Here is a 22,868-nt window from a genome sequence, read left to right on the forward strand (position 1 = left end):
AGTGCTGTAGGGATCACCACTTTGTCAGTGTGCTGGCTTATCCATTATCCCGCCTCCCCCCTTTCTCTTTCTCTATCTGCTTCAGTGTGTCAGGTCTGTTCGCAGCCAGTGCAGGATTGAACACGGCTGACAGCAGTAGTGGCGATGATCGGACAGCAGTTAATCTGAAGACGCATAACGGAAATACATAAACACCTTCCCAGCACCCAAAATGCTTCTTGGGTAGCCTGCAACTGCCCCAGGCTATGCACATTTCAGTCTATAGATCCAGTTTGGCTATTGACTATAGCTATGACTATACTATTAGCTGATGAAGTTAAAAAACAAAATAAAGGACTAGTTTGACATTTGTTCAATATGACCGACTGGTACAGAATCCACAGAGATGATACTTCCGAAACACCTCCCACAGAATTCAGAGAGACATTCTTGAATACCTTGCTCAAGCCCACAAAGCACATAGTTGTGCAAACTTCCACTCACCCTTAAATATCCTTGAGATGATAAAGATCTACAACCATGACCAGGACAAAAACAACATTTTTCCCCGTGGATCTGAGGTTAGACTACCAGACGGAGTCTCCTCTCCAGCACCCTGATGTAGACCTTCTTAGGGATTCTGAATAGTTTAATCCCCCTCCAGTCTCCATTGTTAGAGAGGGGAACCAACGTCACAGTCTGCCAATCTGGAGGCACCTATCACTCAGTGTTCCAGAGGTGTCCAAACCAAGACAGCCCCACAACATCCAGAACCTTAAGGCACTCATGACAAATCTCATCCACCCAGGAGTCCTGCCGCTAAGGAGTTGTTTAACTGCCTCATTACCACCTGATGGGTGAGACATCACCCTCATCCCTAGAGTCTGCTCCTTCTACGGAGGATGTGTCAGTGGGATTGAGGACTTTCTCAAAGCCTTCCTTCCACTGCCTGACTAAAGTTAAAGTCAAGCAGCACCCAACCTCACCCATGCGAGAAGACCACTGGTTTTCCCTTCTGAGTCCTCTGATGATTTGCCAGAATTACTGGAAAACTGCTTCAAAGTTGACTGAAAGCTTTACACGTACCTGTCGGCTGCTTGTGGAGTCCAACGGGCTAACCAGGGTCAATAGGACTCCTTCAACCTGACAGTTCCCTTTACCTTCAGTGTTCACTGTCTGGTTCAGGGATTAGCACAACATTTGCTGTCTGACCTATCATTTTGGATCTGTTGTCTTTTCTATGTTCACTTCAATGTTTCCCTCTTAATTTGAACTTTGAAATCTTTCAGTTCAGGAGAACTTTAAATATGTCCTTCAATAGTATGCTATGCACATCCAAAGTGAAGTTCTCCTTACTAAATATTATGTTATGTTTCTGTTGTATGTGTGAGTCAAGTGCAGATGATTTGGTAAACCTCACTGACTTATCATCATAAATAAGAATTGGGTATGTGGAAAGTAATATACAGGGATGGAGAGACAGCAGCAGGGGGTAGTGCCAGTGGAATGATATAGGGAAAAAAACAGCAATAAATGTTAGAGGGGTAAGGCTCCAAAAGCAAATGGAAAGGCAGAGAAAAAACAATCTAGAGAAATACCAGTCTGCTTCAGAGATGGGATATAAGAAGAAAATGGTAGACAGGGAATAAGGGACAGATAAGGACAAAAAGAAGTTGATATAACAAAAGATGGAAGAGACATTCCCAAGCATCAAAGGAAAGCAGTAATAAATATTAAAATCACCTTGAAAACTCCACCCACGCACACGCACAAGGGAAAAATGTCTAACTAACAAATCAGTGTATGTCTGTCTGTGTATGTGTGTTCTTAGCTTAGCTTGACATCTCTTCGTCCCATCCACATCAAACTTGATGGATGTACTGCTAAGGACTTGAATAAGTGCAGTGCCAAACACGAGGTGATTAGAATGAGGGGTGGCCTCATTTTGGGGGGCTCTTCCCTGCTGCTAGGCAAACAATCACCATTATCAAAAGCCTTATCATCAAAGGCAAATGTATGCTGTCATGACGCAATATATCAGTCCAGATCGTGTTATATGCTATGCTGCAATATCATATGTGACCATGATGTCACAGGATGAGTTTGAAAGAAGATCAAAGTGGACCATTTCATAGAATAAGATGTTAGGATTAGAATTTTAGATTAATACAAGTTGTTGGGACTGAAACAAGAGCACATCCAAATAAAGTATAAGACAGCCTGGGCTAATAAGTGTATTGAGGTTGCTGCGGTAGTGTTATAAATCTTAAGTTTCGGTCTAATGTTACTTTGGATGTCAGAGGATTAGACAGGTATTTATTAAAGCACTTCAAAGTATGACCAATCAAATAGACATTAGTGAGTCTAATAAAACTGGGGTTGTGCTATTTAATTTGCATAAAAACTCGGTCTGCAGTTATGCAGGCCAGAGTTTTAAAAACAGATATCATAAGTCTTGTAGCAATAGACAGGCAAGTACCCAAACAAGTCTTTCTTCAGCAGCAGGAGCGTTGTGCAAATTTTAAACTACAGGTTGGGCCACTTATATGGATACACCATAATAAAATGAGAATGGTTGGTGATATTAAAGTCCTGTTTGTGGCACATTAGTATATGTGAGGGGGCAAACTCCTCAAGATGGGTGGTGACCATGGTGGCCATTTAGAAGTCGGCCATCTTGGATACAACTTTTGTTTTTTCAATAGGAAGAGGGCCATGTGACACATCAAACTTATTGGTAATGTCACAAGAAAAACAATGGTGTGCTTGGTTTCAATGTAACTTTATTTTTTTATGAGTTATTTACAAGTTTCTGACCACTTATAAAATGTGTTCAATGTGCTGCCTATTGTGTTGGATTGTCAATGCAACCCTCTTCTCCCACTCTTCACACACTGATAGCAACACCGCAGGAGAAATGCCAGCACAGGCATCCAGTATCCGTAGTTTCAGGTGCTGCACATCTCGTATCTTCACACCATAGTTCCTTCAGATGACCCCAAAGATAAAAGTCTAAGGGGGTCAGATCGGGAGACCTTGGGGGCCATTCAACTGGCCCACGACGACCAATCCACTTTCCAGGAAACTGTTCATCTAGGAATGCTCGGACCTGGTACCCATAATGTGGTGGTGCACCATCTTGCTGGAAAAACTCAGGGAACGTGCCAGCTTCAGTGCATAAAGAGGGAAACACATCATCATGTAGCAATTTCAAATATCCAGTGGCCTTGAGGTTTCCATTGATGAAGAATGGACCCACTATCGTTGTACCCCATATACCACACCAAACCATCACTTTTGTTGGTCCAACAGTCTTGGAGGGATCCATCCAATGTGGGTTAGTGTCAGACCAATAGCGGTGGTTTTGTTTGTTAACTTCACCATTCACATAAAAGTTTGCCTCATCACTGAACAAAATCTTCTGCGTGAACTGCGGGTCCTGTTCCAATTTTTGTTTTGCCCATTCTGCAAATTCTGTGTGCCAATCTGGGTCATCCTCGTTGAGATGCTGCAGTAGCTGGAGTTTGTAAGGGTGCCATTTGTGAGTAGCTAATATCCGCCGAAGGGATGTTCGACTAATGCCACTCTCCAGTGACATGCGGCGAGTGCTACGCTGTGGGCTCTTGCTGAATGAAGCTAGGACAGCCACTGATGTTTCTTCATTAGTGACAGTTTTCTTGCGTCCACATTTTGGCAAATCCAACACTGAACCAGTTTCACGAAACATAGCAAGCAGTTTGCTAACTGTAGCATGGGAGATGGGTGGTCTCGTAGGGTGTCTTGCATTGAAATCTGCTGCAATGACCCGGTTACTGCGTTCACCAGATATCAACACAATTTCGATCCGCTCCTCACATGTTAACCTCTTTGACATGTCAATGGCTGTGAACAAAGAGAAACTTGTAAATAACTCATGAAAGAATAAAGTTACGTTGAAACCAAGCACACCATTGTTTTTCTTGTGACATTACCAATAAGTTTGATGTGTCACATGGCCCTCTTCCTATTGGAAAAACAAAAGTTGTATCCAAGATGGCCGACTTCTAAATGGTCACCATGGTCACCACCCATCTTGAGGAGTTTGCCCCCTCACATATACTAATGTGCCACAAACAGGACTTTAATATCACCAACCATTCCCATGTTATTACGGTGTATCCATATAAATGGCCCACCCTGTAGTTTAAAGATCATTCATATTCACTTGCATCTAGTCCTCCAATACCAGGCATGCAATAATGCCATACAGGTGATATAAGGTGCTGATACATGGATGCACTGCTACCTTCCAAGAAAGGCAGCAATGCACTCACAAAATGCAACTGATAATAAACAGCTAATAAACAAACTGATTGAAATGTGGCACCCCAGTTTAAAATGTTTTTGTGTCATGCAGCTAACGACAAAATACCTGAAGATAAGATGGTTCTTTGCTAAGTTGTCTGTTATGTGCACGTTACACCAAATAATTACAAATTTTCAGTAGCAGGGTGGAGGAAACCTTTGAGGAGTGGAGCTATGGACATTATATTCATCTTTATTGCACAACAGTACAAGATCATGATGGTGAAGTACAAACTGCATCCAAGAAAGAAACAGCCAAGTCATACTGCTATGGCAATACCAGCTTTCTTTCAATCCACACAGATGGCATGCTAACACAAAGCTAGCAAAGAACACAGAGTAATTTTATGGCTGAGTGCATGTCGACATATCCAGAGTATGATCTTCAAGTGATGAGTAGCTAGGCTCCAAACATTGTAAAATTCATTTCTACCTGTTCCTGCTTCTATACTACAATCGCTTTTGAGACTCTTTGGTCTAATTTTCAATTTTGCTCCATGTTGTTAGTTTTGTGTTCATATGTATGCACTAATTATATTGTACATGTTTTCATTAGGATACTTGGTAATTATGTGAAAGTGTATTTAAGGTCATGATACGGAGTAATGCAAAAGTCATTCAACAAGTAACGACAAATTAAATTCTACTGTGAGTGCAATGAGTAATTATGTAACTTAAATACTCACTGCATTACATAAAGAACAATAACAAGTAATGAGTAATGCTTTACTTTCTTTTTAGTAATAACCCCAATATCAGTTATGTGGACAACACTGGTTCATCCTTTGAGATAGTTGCCTTTTTTACGCTTAAATGATTCATAGGTCGGTTTAACAAACAAAGAGAAACTTTGAAAGGCCTTTAGAAACTACTGCTCAACACTCAGTTTATTACCATCAAGACCAAAATTATAAGAAAGTCTGGCTCTGTAGAAGCCAAAAAATAAAGCAATGAGGGGTGGGGCTTGGGACTTTTGCACAGTACCTTTATAAACAATCAAGGAAATGGCTTTTCAAACACTAGGCTACATTAATAGCTTAATATCTTTAGTGATGGATGTGTCGTGCTGGTTCGTGATACACAATTGGCAAATTTATTTATATCCTCACTTCTAATGCAACTTTGACCACACAGCTGTGAGTGTGGGTTCATTCACAGTGTGAGTGTCACCTCATGGTGAACAGCTAGTGAGTAGAAGCAGATTGTCACGCTCATGAAATTTTATGTCACATTTTTTTCCTAGAACATCTAAAAAGCTTTCTGGTATGACAAAGTTATCATAACAGGATGGTTTTAATTTACCATCCTGACATAGAGGTAATTACTCAGGTTCAGCAAAACAAATTAAAGTATTTAGTCTTTAGAAAAGAGCATGTTGACCATCAAGCTCAGTGTGTGACTACTTGAGCATAACATTTCAGCCTTTTTCGTTGGCTCTTGTTCACATGCGTTGATTGTCACAGTCAATTAAAATAAACAGTGAAGCACCATGCACATGCTAGCTTCAAATTAGTTCATAATCAGTCAAGTTAAAACTTCAATTAATGTTTCTCACTTGTCACGTGGAGAAATTTTAGATGTGAATATGATGACAACAGCTAAAGTAAGCAATTTGTGTGCTACAAATCAAAATGATTTCAGCAATAAGTACTTAGATGTTATTAATCGGAGGTAGTGCCAAGTTTCTAGTGATGAAGACAAACAGGAGCATAAGAGTTTGGAGTAATTACAACTTTCAACAGCTTTGCCCGAAAGCTTGATTTGACTCATTGTATGTTTAATCATCTTGGGATTGAGGCTCATTAAAAATATACTGGTACACTTCTCACCCGGCAAACGAAAAGTGAGTAAATATATTCCTACCTAGGGAGCAAGGCTAATTAAAACATCCTAGTACCCTTGTCGTGTGATGGTCCAAAAAGCTAAAAGCAACTGCTCATCCTGGGACATGAGCTCATTAATAAAACACCAGCACTCGTGTCATAAGGGGACCATAACTGAGTAAAACATTGTCTGTCAAAAGGGTACCCAGGCTCATTAAAACATACTATTCTTGTTATAAGCAGTTCCACCAGGATAATGACAGGATCTGTTTGTTGTAACTGAATCCAAGTGGGCATGTGTGGTAGGGTTGGACGATGTCTACCACATTGCAAGACTATTATAAGCTACTCCTCCATTTGAGTGTGAGTAATCCTATAGTCACACTTGGAAAACTGGTGTTTGAGCCCACAGCACTACCAAATTATTGCAACTGTGTGCAATGACATTGCAGTATTCTTGCCTTTAAAATGGTTACTGCAAAGATGGGTACCAGGCCTCTGACCACTCGCACTCTGTTGCTGTCTTCAAAACAAATTTGGTACAAATTTGGTCAGTCCTTTATAAATCAGATTGTGATTGAATGGGATCAAGTTAGCAAGTGCATGCAATCTCTTTGTGATAATACAGAGATCAAATGTGATCATTTGACCACATACACTGAGATTCACTTTAATTCACTATATAAACTGTTTACAATCAGAGTCCAGCCAGAACCTCATAGACTTAAAGCAGTAATTCAGAAATTCTTCCACAAATAGTGACATAGTTGTTGCAAGAAGGAAACTTAACTGCAAAATGACACAGGTACTCAGTAACTTTGCTTTGACTGCCATATACCGGCTGGCAACTTGTTGAGCCAAGTCCTCCTTTGCAAAGAGACATGTGCAAACCTTTGTATTTGTCATTTAATCTGTCTGAAAATGATTGCAATCAGTTTGATTTGGATGACAATTGTTTGGAGACATGTTCCCTCCCACCAGGTTACCTGCACAGGAACTACTTGCAATTGGTCTCTGACTGCAAAACAATTCAGTGCAATCATTGGCTAACCACCAACGTTCCCTAACTGAACAAAACTTTTTGTTATATTTTTACTCTAGTGTTACTGAGCTATAATATCTATAATATCTATATAGTAAATATATAGATAGTTTGTTTGTTATAGCACGGTATTTGTTCTGTGTTTTAATGGGAGGGGCCAAATAAAATGAACATGAACACTCTTGATTGAGCCTTTAAAGATGCTGGATGTCATTTAACTTTGAGCATGTGTTACATAAGGATAACTTGTAAGGAGAAAGGCATTTTTAAAACTTAGTTTGAAGCAAGATACCAAAATTGAGGCTAGTTTCTTTTGTTTTAACATTTTGGCTGATCACTGCACGTTCCCCTTCTATCTCTGCGCAGACGCATGGGCGCTCAAAGACGCTCACCTCTGACTAACACCCCTGTCACTTAAATGCCAACCAGATAAATCTCAAGGACTAAGAGTTAAATGGAATATTAATATTCAGATAAATCGAGCAGAAAGTCAAGAGAGTTTTACGCTGAGCTCTCCCATAGGTGATGACTTCATTTATCCTTCACCTTGCTTCAGCTTCCCCTAGGTTCAGAGAAATCAGAATGTGGATATTTTTTCAGCATTACAATAACTTATTGTAGGCAACCTTTCCCCTTTAGTTATTGCTCGTGTTAAACTCATTGCATATTACTGATATATTGTGAAGTGATAGAAGAGATACTCTTTATCACTAGGGCTGTAAAGCAAGTGATTTAAAGATTGAAACACCCACCAGGGCTGGACTGGGACAAAAAAAATCAGCCCGGGCATTTTGACTAGTGACCGGCCCAACATGGTATTATAGGAAAAGCCATAGAGCCTTTATAATAAACTTAAACCTACACCATCCTCCCTATTCTGGTATTCTAAACAGTACTTAGCAAAAATATAAAACAAGCTAATTTATAATTACATATACCTAACTTGCCAACTCCCAGCAAAAAAGAAAAAAAAGGGAACCACTCCCGTACCCTCTGCCTCAAGATGCTTAACTGACAAAACCGATTTTAATTTAATGCACGTATAAAACAAATGCACAGAAATCTATTATTTTTCTCCAGTAATTAAATAGATTCAACATCTTTCTTCAACAGAATAACAGACTGCACAGATGGTACCTTCCCAAAGGAAAGAATACTATAACTTACTAGGGTATATACTAGACTTAATATTTACTGAATACAATAATGGACTTCTATACATTTTACATCAGATGAAAACTTTGGTTGTAAGATTCAGATAATTATTTATTAAAAGCTAGACATTTTAAATGAGAATAAGAAAGAAAAGTATTTCTTTGTGCCCCCCTTTCCCTGTTAATGCCCTACCTGGCCCCCCTGGCAAAACTTTGCTAGACCCGCCCCTGCACAGTTACCAGCTGTCAGCTACATAGAAAAGGATCCTGGTGTTATTTGTCTCTGAGAAACAGTTCATAACTTCCCATCAACTCATTCATGTCACCTAAAAGGTAAACCTGTTTCTCCATCACCTGTTCAGCTCTGATGAGTCAGTAAGGACATCTCCTGGTTTCATCTTCATGTTTCCCTCTCACCACATATCCAAACCGATATCATGACCAGCAGCTTTTACAGCTGTGGCTCCAGCAAACATCAGCTGATACTAGAAAGTAATATTAAATAAATTCCAACAACAGCTGATCAAGCTAAAATGTGCTGCTGTTGTTTAGCGCGATCTCCGCTGGTTTCCTCTTTCTGGCGCAGAGAGAAAAGCCGATCAGCTGATCATTGATCAGTTTCATGATTGAATTAGCAACTTTCTAGCTGAAGAGGAACGGGACAAATTGCGTTCCTTTTCACCTCAACTTTAAAGTTCGACCTCCTCGGCTGTAATTGGTCCAGCCCAGAGTCTATCATGATCAAATGGCCAATCCACCACCATTTATTTATACCGTTAAAAAAAGGAAAAGAAATAAAACCCATTGGCCCATAAAAACGAAAAATCACGAGCGGCCCACCGGGCAAATGCCCGGTATGCCCGATGGCCAGTCCAGCCCTGACACCCACTTTAACATTTACATTGGAATCAATAGCATGTCTTTGGTTAGGTAGGCTATTCTGCTTTTGCTTCTTTTGTTTCTTCTTCTTGTATGTTATTTGTAATTTCAATGAAACTTTCATATAAATACAACTATTACATGACATTTACTAAATTAGCTCGTCTTTAAATCTGTCTGTAAACAAGACAAAGGACTTTAGGTGATGACCATATACATTTACAACAAAAAGATCCCCATTAAATTGCTATTTCTAACTTTGAGCTTGTAATAGGTTGCAGTTTCACTGTGGTGGTTCACTGTCAGGTTTGCCTCCCCAACTGTTTTTGGAGTCTTGTGAGGTTTACTATCAACATTCTTATCCGTCATGCAGCGCCAACAGGGAGGTGTCTAATTAGTCCCAAATTCATTCTGCAGCATGACAACGGTCCCAAACATACAGCCAGAGTCATAAAGAACCATCTTCAGAGACAAGGAGTCCTGCAACAGATGGTATGGCCCCCACAGAGCCCTGATCGCAACTTCATCATGGCATTCTGGGATTTCATAAACAGACACGAGCAACTGAGATGAACTCAGTTCAACTCCTCCAAGACTTTACCTGCTGGACACGTTGAACAACTGTGTTCACGTGTACAACCCAAACACCAATAAAGCTATTACTTTTCCATATAAGCCTCTTCAAACCACCATACTGGTATTTCAACAGCAGAAATATAGTTTGGTCTGCTGAACCAAGGTGCAATACAGTACTTTGAGCCATGACAGCAATTCAGTAAAAAAAAAAAATCATAATTATTTTATGCATAATTGAGATAAAAATTTACTTTTTTCAGGGTGAGCAGGGAGGATTATCGCTACATGGTACACTGCATGTAAGTCATAAAATCAAAAACAATCAATAACCCACGAAGCGTGGCTTAAGCAGATGGTATTAATTCTGAAGTACTGGCAGAAATGGGTATAAAATGTAATATAAACAGGAAAAAAGCTGCAGTAGATGTTAGAATAAAAAGTAAAAGTGATTAGATTCAAGATCCCTAGACAAGATTTTGTCACACATGAAATCGTGAAAGAATCAAAAATCCTGCACTTTACTACCTAAAATAAGCCTTGACTCAAAAAAGTCATGCACAGTGCTGATATTAAAGCAGACTGAATTACTGTATGAGACACATAAGACAAAACAAAGAGACAAAGTGGAGAGGGAGGACAGTGATCAGGACATGCAAAGAGAAACTCGCTTTACCTTCCGTGTCTTGGCCAAGGCAGGTTGATAGCATCAGCAGATACAGGACTCCCATTCCTGTTACACTTGACCATTTGCACCAGCCCCATGACAGCGGCCCTGTTAAGCGCATTCTAACCGTCTTCACCACCATGCTTCACCAAGCATCCAGCTGGGCGAACAGAGAGAGACAGAGCAGACAGTTAGTCCCAATCAACTGATTCACTTTTAGCTGTGCAGTGTGCAACATTGAAAGCAGCAGCATAAAAACATCTGGTGGCCTCACTCATTGAAAAATAGAGAAAAAAAATATTCAAGTAAATTGCAGGTGTTGCCTTTATGTAATGCCTGACCCGTACCCAGGGTCTCAGTGAAATGCAATCTGGAAGCATATTTAGAGATTCTCTCCACAACTAAAAGAAACAGGCAGCAGGCAAAAGGAGTTGCAGAGCATTTGATTGCAAGTCTTCTGAGAGAGCAGAGAGAATCTGCAGAGGGTTATGGATATGGTTAAGCTTAGATTAATGTAATGTGAAAAACACTTCACCTGCAATGTACTCCCTTGCATTTGAATCTCAGCTTACCAAGTTTGACTTCGTGGTAATGGATGCACTGACTTCCCATCCCTTCAGTAGAAAAAGACACTTTCCATATTGACATCGCCCTCCATTACATCCCTATGGGTGAGACACCATCCCAATCCAAAGCTCAGATATCATTTAATATTCGTTTTGTGTCTGTACCTCACAGCCACTTCGTGGCAATCTAACATCTTTGATCAATCGTTGTGCTCGTGCATGAAAGCAAATGATTGTTTCACAGGGATTGCCGCCACAATGGGAAATATAGAAACCTGTGGATGATGAGAGGGAAGGAAATATTTTTTTGCAGTGTAAAATGCCAGTGGTGCTAACAACATCTCAGATCTTGCGGTGGAAAATGTGCCACATTTGAAATGCTCCACAGAAGAGCAGAGAGATATATTAAGCCGGCGTGCATGCAGTCTTGTCTGTGTGTGTGCATGTGTGCGAGTCTGTTTTAACCACTTAGGATGAGATTCATTAAATGTCATAGGGAGAACACAGAGATGAAGGGGAAAAAGTTTCTTTGAAGTTAAAGAAACATTTGTATACTGTCTGACTCTGTGTGTACATATCTATTAATTGGTCTTGGATTGGTTTGTAGCGGCATCATTTAAAGTGAGCTCAGTTAAGTACAAGGAAAAACATCTTTCAGTCTTCAGAACAGTCACTCACGATACTGACACACAACTCTAAGCCACACCTAAGCTCTCTTATGTATGATCTAAGGTCTGGTAACTGTCTGTTAATGTTCAAACCCTCGCAATTTTAGCTTTTAATTGACCGCAGTTCCTACAAATCAGATAGATATTTGTTAAATGTCACGGCTTAAACACAGAGGTGAGTACAAGGGAAATTCAAAATAGCACTCATAATATCAAATCAAGTACCTCCATGCTATGCTTTCATCTTTCTGTCAGAGCTGTAGTGTTTTTCTGCACAAGGTTTCAGTTACTTACATCTGTAGCTACTGATGTGTCTTAGATTACAGAGAATGAGTCTTACAAGCACCGACACTGACGGTGTCTCTTGTTAAAAGTTCATTTCTCCCAATCACGGAATTCAATTACGTGAAATATTCGAGATAGTGAACTATAATATGCAAGCACCTTACCCTTGTTTCATTCTTTATCTGCTTATTTTTGCAGTCACACTGAGAACATTATTTAATCTGCATAAAAGATTACCCTGAGCAGGACCTTAATATACTGATACTGAACTCAACTAGGCTTATTCGGTTAGGACAACATTAACTGCTCCTCATCATGCAAAATCTGCTGTCTGTTTAATTAGAGACTAATTTATGAATCTCCCGTGGCAGAAATTCCTGTGACAGAGTCAAATTACTTTTGCCCAACCCTCTGAGTGGAGATAAAGTTGGCTGACAATGAAAATAAAACTGTGATATTCCACCAAACCTCTGAGGGGAAACCCTGTAGTGACTGGGACTTGAACTAAGAGCAGCTTTATTTAACAAGTGCCTCTTAGACTAAATGATTCTCATAACCGAGTATGACATATTAATAACAAGTTTTTCCAGCTCTACGTGCGTACGTTTCCAGCTTTAGAAATGACAGTGTCACAGCAAGCCTGCAGGAATCTTAAAGCTCCTTGGATATTGTAGAGACATGCTGTCTCAACAGAGAAAGGATGTCTCAGCTTCAGAAGAGGGAGCCAGAACAATGCCCCAGGGCCCAGAAGGTAAAAGCAGCCCAGTATTAAGCGGGCCCTTCTACACTGCAAAGAATGCATATATTTGCTGTCAAGTCCTGGATCTGTCTTGGGAGCCAGAGCTTAACTTTTTTATGTAGTTTACATTTTCCTTATGAACTGAATTTTAGCTGCACATATTTACTCAATTATTCCAAACTCCACTGATTAAAAATAGGCGGACCTTCTGAAAAGTTTTGATGGCACTGGTCGTGCTGGAAAGTGTATTACTGTATGTGTGGGATCGCTTTTATGGCAACAAGTGTCTTTTAGCAGCATTTTAAGTGTTTAACAAGCCAAAGCAAAAAAAAAAAAAAAAAGTTGCGTAAAAGAAGAAGAGAGCAGAATGAATGCACTGTCAGGACTTTAGATTGGAGTGGTTGTGTCAATGAATTTGCTGAGTATAAGGTCGAAAGATTAAGTACTGATGGGTGAGCAGTTTGTCTTTGTGCTTTTGTAAAGAATGCATGTGTGGAAAATCTGTAAAAGATCTAGAAGTTGATCCACTGGAAATGATTCTTAAATGAAGGATTCGATAATGAGGGATTCGCTTGTTTGGAAGGTTACCCCATCCGGTTAATGAGCTTCTCCATTTTTTTCCCATGCCTGTAGACATCACAGTTGTCTTTCTGTTACTTTAGCAAGTTGCATTTACTCCAGTATGATGTGCTGGAATGTCTGCCCCAGGGCCAGTCACGGAGGTGTTAGGCCTGTGGGCAGATGGGTCTAATTTTTATGAGTCCTAAATGTTTCAAAACTTTGAGTGCACATCTTACACACATCATTGTTTTCATCCTGTACATTGACGCAGTGCCTCTTTCTATTAAATATGCGGACATTTTCAGAGCTTCTCCCCCTTCCAACATGAACCACCCAGATCAATCAAAGTTTGAGCCAAAACTGCAAGCGAGGCAGCTGTTTATTCTTTTCTTCTTTTTTTTTTTTTTTAAAAGGGCCAAACAAAATTATGCCAGTGTGTTACATAATGACATACAGAAGTCACCGATAGAGGGTGAGAGTTTAAACAATGCAAACTAGCCAGCACTGTTTGGACACGAAGGAACCTTTATAGTGGAATTTCGGCTTTGCAACTGTGTTTAGCTATTAAAAAACCTATAAAAGAAACTGAAAACCAAGCAATCAAGTGAGCAGACTAATAAACTATAGTGTCAGATACTCAGAAAACAGCCACAAAGTAATACAAGCTAAAGGAGATAAGTTGCTAAGCGATTGTCTTGACAAATTTTATGTGTGTATTTAAGTGCAATGAATCAATTGCAGAATTGATTCATTGCACTTAAATACATACTGCACAATGTGATTAATTGAAACAATTAATCATATTCTGCAGCTAAATTATGTGGTGGTTTGCACTGTGCATAACAAAATGCCAGCTCACTTTGCTGCTGTTAGTGGTGCTAGCAAGCTTTTCTTCTTTGCATCCGTGCCCTTCTGCTCAATGTAGTTATGCATTGTTCAGGTTACAAGTGGGAATATGGCAGTTTACTCTACCACAGCCAAAATACAGGAGTGGGCTATCTGTGTCCTTTCATAAATAGCCATGTTACAGTCATGGCTAATGCTAGTGTTTTATGGCTTATGTTTTTGTATAGCTGCTAAAAGCAACTGTGAATAATTATTTAGCAATTTAGCTCCATTTGCTCCCTGTTAGTAACCACTATCTTCAAAGCAGTCTCTTCCTCCTCTTTGCCTGCTTAGATCAGCTCTCCTTTCACCTTGCTTGTTTACAACCTTCCATCATGGAGCGAGCTGCAGCTGTTTGCTGGGACTAGAGGCAGTTTGCTGAGTAACATCTTACAACTGATAGTTTATTGCCATTAACAATAATAAAATATGATACCAGCTAGTATTTCTGGTGCTGACTAGTAAGAGAAGGAATGCTCTAATCATCTACTTGCATTCACCCCTAAAAATCACAGCATCATTCATTAAAGCTGATTAACCTCTTTAGGGAAGCATGGATGTCATTATTGTGATCCTGATAAAACACCGAAGAGCTCAAAAGGTGAGTTTGAAGTGTATTTAAATGACAAATGAAACACAAAACATAATTTGTCAGAGTTATAAAGTATTAGTGGATTTTTTTCAACATAATTGGGTCAATTTTATATCATAAATTTAATCCTTTTTCCCATTAATCAACCACAGGTGATGTTATATTCAAGGTTCTCAAATAACCTTAACTCCTAACTAGCAAAATCCCATGATGCATATTTAATTTGTACATTGAGCAACTACAAGCATAGAGATATCCTAAAGTGTACAGACTAAATATGTCATGGCATTTATTGTGAACATGATGTGTCCAAGCATAGCAGATACAGTATGCAAATGAAATTTAGATGTATTTTGAATAATAGCTGTCATCAGTTTCCTCTAAAAATGGTTTAAAAAATAAAACGTGCTTCAGGGTCAAGATGTTACCTTCGATTAAGTATGTAGCCACTCAACAACAATTATTTTTAATTGTCACACAAACAATAATGAGTCACAGTTTCCTTTGAAGCCCAGTCACCCTTTGAAGTGAGACTCTCATAAGTTAAAATCACTGAGTTCATAACCTCAAACCTTAACAATCAGAGTAGAAAGCAATTTAAAATGGATGTGTTTAAGACAACAGCGTCAAGTCAACGTGCTAAGTCACCCATTCTAAAGAGTCAAAACCATGGCAGTATTAATCGTAGGTATAGATTTGTGCTTTATTAGACGTCATATTAAAAAAATGACCTCTGACTTTGAGGTCAAGGTCAATGAGATTAGGTGATAAAACTGTGGTATCAGTTCGAAAACCCGGCGTCGCCTCGTACTCAAGTTATCGCATTGACAAACTTGGGTGAGCAAGTGCTTAGGGGACAGTAGGAAGGAAAAACACCCTTTTAACAGGAAGAAACCTCCAATAGAACCAGGGTCAGGGAGGGGCGGCCATCTGCCGGCACAGGGTGCGGGTGAAGGAAGGAATGTTCCATGAATCATTCGGACATTAAAAATCCACCTAACCCAAGAGATTAACCAGTGCTCTGTCTATACAACATGACAGAAAACTTCATGAAGAGCCCATTTTAGATGGTATCTTTTGCCTAGCCTGTCACAAAGACACATAATTTGCTCAAATTTCTTTAGTTGAATCTATGAAAAATGTAAAAGATATCAAAGTTTGACAGGCAAAAAACAGTATTTTTGCACCAACAAGATGATTCCCAAAGCGCTATCAGCCAAAAATCTGCCTTATTTACTGGATTTCCACTTTTGTTTGCTGCACCTATTTCACATTCTCCTAGAAAATAGAAATGAAGGGGCTCAAATTTTTTTGCACAGTACTGTATTATCAACAGACATTTGTAATCAATAAATACTGATTTAATCAGAAGGTCTTTTGTTGATTCACTAAGCCTAAATGTCTACACTGAATATGCAAACAAGATGAGGAAGTTCATCTGAATGAAAGCTCGCCTCAGTAAAATAATATTACACTGTGCTTCTGCCAAGCAATATGACCCCAGCTTCCTGATTAAGTGTAGATCAATCACAATTAAAGAGATACAGACAGAAAATCCCAGCAGCTTTAATCAGAATTATCAGGCTTGAAAACACTGACAGGCTGAAAAAGCTGCCACTTATTTTAAAGTGATATTGATAAAGTTATGTGTGTCCTAAATTTGGTGTAGTCAGCCATCCACTTTAATAAATGCCAAATTTATGTTTAATTACAGAAAAAAAAGGGAAAAAAGGCTTGGAAATCATTATTTGTGTCCATATGGAGAACTTAAATAGGACACACTTAAAAAAGAAGTCTAAGAGTGCAGAAGTTATTTTATGCCAGTTGGCTTTCCTGGTTGAATTAATATAACTTTGCTTTATCAGTGCTACAGTCAACTATAATGCAAACACGTGTTTTAGAGATTTAACAGTGGAATATTTGATCATAGAGCTAAAAACAAGGATTCTTTTTGCATCATGCATGACACAGAATATTTGATAACAGTTACTGAATGCACCTTTGCATTATAATCACACAATACTAACACAGTGTTAATACCTGGCCTGCAGCCCACATCAAAATACTGCACTTGTTTTTTGCGTAACTAGTTAATACACCAAAGTATACATTTTTTGGTTTATTTTAAGAGAAATGTGCCACATAGATGTTAGCTATATTGTGCCAAAGCTCATTTTTAATGCTTGTTCCTTGTCAGTGGTTGCCAGCGTTGTGCTAGTTGATGTAATAAAAGACGTCAGTACCAGACAGTTGCAGGGAATTAAAACAATTTGGCTCAGTCAGACAGCTAGACAGATATATCACAAAAAAATCAATTTAAGAACAGCAACAATCCATCCAAGGAATTTGTTGTATCAATAAAAACACATTTTCATATACATTTTTGGACTTATCTCTGTGAAAAAAGAAGTTCTGGATCACAACTGTGAGACTCTTTCTGCGTGTGCATGTCTGTGTTGGGCTGAGTCGCTGCCTCATGTTTAATTCCCTGCTAAAGTTGACAGAGCACTCTGGCAGACAATAGTAGGCCATGTTGTAAGCGTCAGTAACCAGGATGAAGTGTATTAGGGCTGAAGGCGCTTCTCCTCTGGTGGAACTTCAAAAACTTTTATTCCTCCAGAGAGGAGCGGAAATACACCCAGAAGAGAGCGAGCGAGCGCGAGAGAGACTCAGACAAAGGAAACGAAGAGGAAACGTGGAAATGCAGTGGAAACAGAAAAAGGAAACGGAGAAAACAGAGAAGAAGAGGAGGGGTGGGGGAAAGGGGGGATGGTGGTGGCAACAAGAGATTACTTAAGGAAAGAGGAAGCAAGAAACAAAGAATGAGACTTTGTCCATGTCATAACTACACAGACAGAAGAAAAGAGAAAATAGGAAAGAGCCAGAGTCTGCGCCCTGAACTTTAAAGGTGACTGCTTTGATTCAAAGGTCTGCTTAATACCTTGATTTTTTTTCATTTAGAGTTTCCATTATTCTGATGCATTTCCAAACCACTCTTTATCTGAGCAATCAGTTACTGAACCAGCCTGCTTTAACCACGTATTGAGTGCTCCAAATGGTTACATTGCATTAGCAACCAGAGCACATAGCTAATTAGCACCATTACATAATGGCTTTTTTAAAGTGTCGTATTTCATCCTGTTTTACACCAATGCAAAACCTACTTTTATTAAAAAAAAGAAAGAAAAAGTTAAATTCACCGCATTGCTTCAATAGGACACATTAACAGACAATCCTGCTGCTTTGTCTTTGTTTACATTCATGCACCAAGTTGCTGGACATCTTTATCCAAAATTATGCCTCCCTGTCAGAACCTGATATTAACCAAGCAACTGAGAAGAGCATAAGTTATGACAATGATTCATTTGTTTACAGCATCCTAAAAAGCTAAAGTAGTTATCTCAATTAGTTATTTGTAGAAAATCAATAAATACACTTATGTACAGCTATAATATATCTGAACAAGGTTAACCAAGCCAAAATTTGGATCCTGAATCACCATCGACTTCTAGTCTTTTCTCAGCATCTTGTCATGATTGACAAAAATACTTCCAAAGAGTCCGATATAGTTCTTAAACATCACCTTTGGTGTCCTTTTTATATTTTTATAATTGTCTTCTACTTTTTTAATTGATTCGTTTAAACTTTCTTAAAAAAAAAGAAAAAGAATAATAACATGGAAATACACTTAAGTGATGACTCAAACCCACAATTTTGGGTCCAACATTTTTCCTAAACCCTTGAAGTTTTTGTTGTCGTACCGTGACCAGTTTTGACCATAGAGATGATGTCAGGGTTTAATTTATGTGCTCCTTAAAACTCCTAATCAAATCTTCAGTAGATGGGCAGTTTCAAAGGCATTAAAATACTGGTGCATGGGACACTGTGAGCTTTTAAAAGCTCAGCTTAAAGGTGTGCTATAAATAAATTATGCTAATAAAAGTCTGTAAAAGGCACAATGACAACTGACTAGTTTTGTGAACTCAACAAGGGAAACAGCAAAGTGTCATTTTGGAAAGACAGGCGCCCCAGACGACGCATTAAAGGCCTAGACCTGGAAGTCGATCGGTCACATGTTAACAAGAGGATACTGATCGCAGGGTTGGGAGGAAATAAGAAGAGGGTATAGCCAACATATTGGAAGGATAAAGAAGATAATAAGGTAGAAACAATGGCAAACAAAAAAGTTAAGGGCCCTAAAAACAAGCGAACAAATAAAACAGACAAGCTCTGGATCGGAAAAAACAAAACTTTGGGCCTTAAACAGATGAAATATTGATAGATAACATGTGTTTTGTTAAAAATAGTAATATAAAGAAGCTAAGTAAGTTAACCTGAAACAATAGGAGAAAATAGAGACGTTGACATGCTGTTTTAAGTTGTTCAGCTCCTTTTTTGTTTGTGATCAGCTTCTTGTCGTTGCGTGACTGATGAGAGGTTCTCGCCGTCACTCTGACTGTATATGTGTGCGCGCAGAAAAAGACAAGAAATCAAAATATTTTCTTTTAGCTGTCACGACCGACATCTGACTATGTCTTTTCTGTCAGTCCGTCTGTTTTGTCTGCCTGTGTTGCTTGTGTAAGTGTGCGTCTGTCTGTTTCTTTTTTCAGTGTTCTGTTTGCTTTGTATCTTTCACAGTTCCTATACTGCCAAGACAAGACAAGAAATTTCCCTCTTATTTTCTGTTCCAACAGATGGCTGACAGCCTTATGCTGAGCAACTTACTGTGGGGTTTACTGTCAGGCTCAAATGTGCTGGACAGAGAGCAAAATGATCCGCGACTCGGCGCATGTAGGATGGTCAGGACGGCAAAACACAAAGCACGGTGACGTTTTTTGTTTTTTTTTCCAAATCCTATTGACTTGAACGTTTTCATTTTTGTGTAAAAATCATTCAGCGTTTAAGTGGACTTTGAAACATAAAACAAAAGAGTAGCTTCCAATAATCCTGCACATGTAGACAACATTTAGAGTCTGCTTTTTGTTCCTTGCATAAGCTTGTATAATTTGGCAAATGAAGTCTAGAGAACACGTATAGATGAGATTTACAGTAATACGTACCCCTGCATTTGGAGTTTGAACAGCCATTAAACCACTTCGGTGGGATTGCAACATGCTGATTAGGGATATAATGCAGCAGCATCAGAGAGCACACACACACACACACACACACACACACACACACACACACACACACACACACACACATATCCACACGGTGTGTTGACTAGGCTCATACTGTTCTGCCAATCTCAGCAAGTGTCACAGGGACAGGCGACACATGCTAGTGTGAAGAAATGGTAGCCAAATAACATCATTTCCCTTGCTGCGCCCAAGTGGACAGAGAAAAATATTTAGTAAGAGACAGAAAGTAAGCGCATATTTTCAAACTGTTTTTAAAGCCTCTGGTCTTAATGCTAAGGTTCTGAATTTATAGTTTTCAATAAGTGAAAAAGAGTGGTATTCAGAATAAGAAGAAACTCAAACTCCCTGATAAAGGAAGGCGCAAAAAAAGAATATAAGAATGTAACCTAAGGAGCTTGGAAAGAAAAGAATCTGGACTTCTTTAAGTTTCCTTGAAGACGTTTCACCTCTCATCCAAGAAGCTTCTTCAGTTCTAAGAGTAATTGGTGGAGAGTCCCAGATTTTAAGCCCTATGGGAGTGTCCCCAGCAGGGTCATGAACGCCCTATTGATCCTCTACCTAATCACATGAGCTAAGGTGTGAAAACGGGTGTAGGTCACAATCAGCCAAGGTTTTGGGTAAACCCATTGTGAAATCTAGCCCCACCCTATCACGTGATTTCCTGAGGTCAGATGGCCCAGGATGTGAGTAGGCGTTAAGGCGAATTAAGCCACCGCCTCTGTTCATGGATGGCCATTCACAGTGGACATGGATGGCTTCTTTCACTCCTCTTTCAATGAGCAGTGCAGTTCCATGCTCCCTTTATTATCCAGGGTAACAAAGTTCTTTCTGAGAAGAATAAAAAGACTTGTAGCCACAAACTTCTACTCAAACAAGAGCAGAAAAGATAAACAAAGGCAGGAACAGAGCCCCAAGAATAAGTTTATAAGTAAATAAGGAAAATGTAAAAATGCAATAAAGTTTTCCTTTTATTGCTAATTAAAGCTAGCTAACGGTTTGTATAGCAGTGAGATGTTTTAATGCTCTCTTAATGCCACCTTTGAGCAAACTCTCACTCTCACCGCAAACTCTCATAAGGCTTCCAGTTTGTCTTCTGCTGCTTTGTGGGGTTTCATCTGTACTCAAGTTGCAATTTTTATATTTTCAGTAGCACTTGAAGCAGTATTGGAGCCAGAATACTAAAAGATAGGATTACACTGCCACGTATTCATGTCAACAAAAACTGACACTTGTCGCAGTAACATTACCTCAAGTGCTACCAAATGAATGAAGCAATTTGTAGAATTTGTTTGCATCTGCCTCAAAGGGTTTTCCTTTTCTAGATGTAATCAGTCTACTATTGCTGAGCTCGTGGAAAGCACAATAAAACAAAATGTAGGCTGCGGAAATATATGTATCGATTAGTTGTGTCAACCCAGAAGGAAAAAGAAGGAAATGGGCAATGCAGAACAACATTTGTGAATATACAACAAACTGACAAAGCCAGACAGCAGAGAGGGGCTGGAAGTACAAACAGAAGAAGAAAATGAAAAGCAAGTTTGCATGGAAGCCAAATGTGAATGAAAAGATGAAAAGAGAAAAGACCGATGACAAAATAAATATGGTAACTTAAACGAGGAACAGAATAAAAGATTCAAGATAAAAGAAAGCAAGAAACGTAGCAAATATCAAAGTGTGTCACATATTACAGGGTAATTATGCACTAAAGCATTAAAAAGCAGCAAGGTATAAACATAAGTGTTTCTTTTAATTATACTATATATTAGTAACACTATACCAGCAACACTATTTGCAGTCTTGAATTATTTAAATACAGCAGAGGTGGTAAAGCAAGACCAGTTTAAATTAGTGGGCACTAAAAGATCCAATGAGGGAAGTGAAGTCAGTTGAGGACAATTTAGCCGCATATCCAGTGTATTAATTCCACATAGGACAACCAGTGAGTCGTTCACTGAGTATGTTTTGTCACATCTTCCAAGGTCTGGTTGCATTTAGAGCCTTTTAATAAAATGAATCCCTTTAAGTTCTTTTCTCTTGCTTTTTAAATAGGAAAACAGCTCTCGGCTCGCTGGCTGTGAGAAAACTTACAATTGAATTCAAGGTTTACTTGGTATCAGAGTGGAAATCTTATCAGCACTTCTTCAGTGAGTATGAAAAAATGTAAATTAAGTCATGGTTCTCTATCTGCTCCTGTATTCTTAAGAAGTGGCTCAGAAGGCATAGGAAACCCTTTATCTTGCCATTGTGGTGCAAAGTAAGTGCACAGGACGAGCAGGTGTGGCAGTTCACCCACCAGGTGCTTGACAGATAGATGCTGTTAACTAAAGACCTCAAGGCAGTTATTGCCACAGACTGTATCTCAGTGTAATTCATGCATTTATTCGCTGGTTTGTGGACTCGTGTTTTGAAACCATTATAGCATTTTGGTGGTTCGTCCGTCTATTCATTTTGGAGCCAGAAGTGACCAGTTTGGGACAAGAGAGTAGAGTTAGTCCTCAGCAACACAAGTCTGTAAACTGACCCCAGAATGGATGATGAGCAGTGATGGGAATAACGGCGTTACAAGTAACGGCGTTACTAACGGCGTTACTTTTTTCAGTAACGAGTAATCTAACTAATTACTATTCCTATCGTTACAACGGCGTTACAGTTACTAACAAGGAAACGCGGTCCGTTACTATTTTTCAACAAACAGACGGTTGACGCTGTGTTCAGCTTACCGCATCTTATATCAGCTGCACGGAAGTAGCTGTAAGTAATCTGGACGCTACAGCTTTAAGCAGCTGCGCGCTCCCGCGGACAGCAATCACGGTCACTGTCTAGCACAACACCTGGAGCTCAGGGGGCAAAACAATCGCAGGAGTGCTGCTGTTTGACTGAGGAAGAATAAAGTAGTCGTGGTAAGTCAATCACATGACCACTTAAAGACAAAGCAACAAGGTGACATATACCAGTTTTTAAATTGTG

At 39.3% G+C, this 22,868-nt stretch overlaps 1 protein-coding gene across 1 annotated transcript in view; it reads right to left on the reverse strand.

Annotated features, from left to right (window-relative positions):
* Positions 1-22,868, reverse strand: part of LOC134633885 (protocadherin-15-like) — a 230,463-nt gene that overhangs the window by 191,359 nt on the left and 16,236 nt on the right. Inside the window, exon 2 of the mRNA XM_063483036.1 lies at positions 10,471-10,621. Within this exon, the coding sequence (XP_063339106.1) occupies positions 10,471-10,603 (133 nt within the window). The 5' untranslated portion in view covers positions 10,604-10,621. The remainder of the gene's footprint in view (positions 1-10,470; positions 10,622-22,868) is intronic.

Source organism: Pelmatolapia mariae, linkage group LG8, assembly GCF_036321145.2.
Source record: "Pelmatolapia mariae isolate MD_Pm_ZW linkage group LG8, Pm_UMD_F_2, whole genome shotgun sequence".
Taxonomy (NCBI): Eukaryota; Metazoa; Chordata; class Actinopteri; order Cichliformes; family Cichlidae; genus Pelmatolapia; species Pelmatolapia mariae.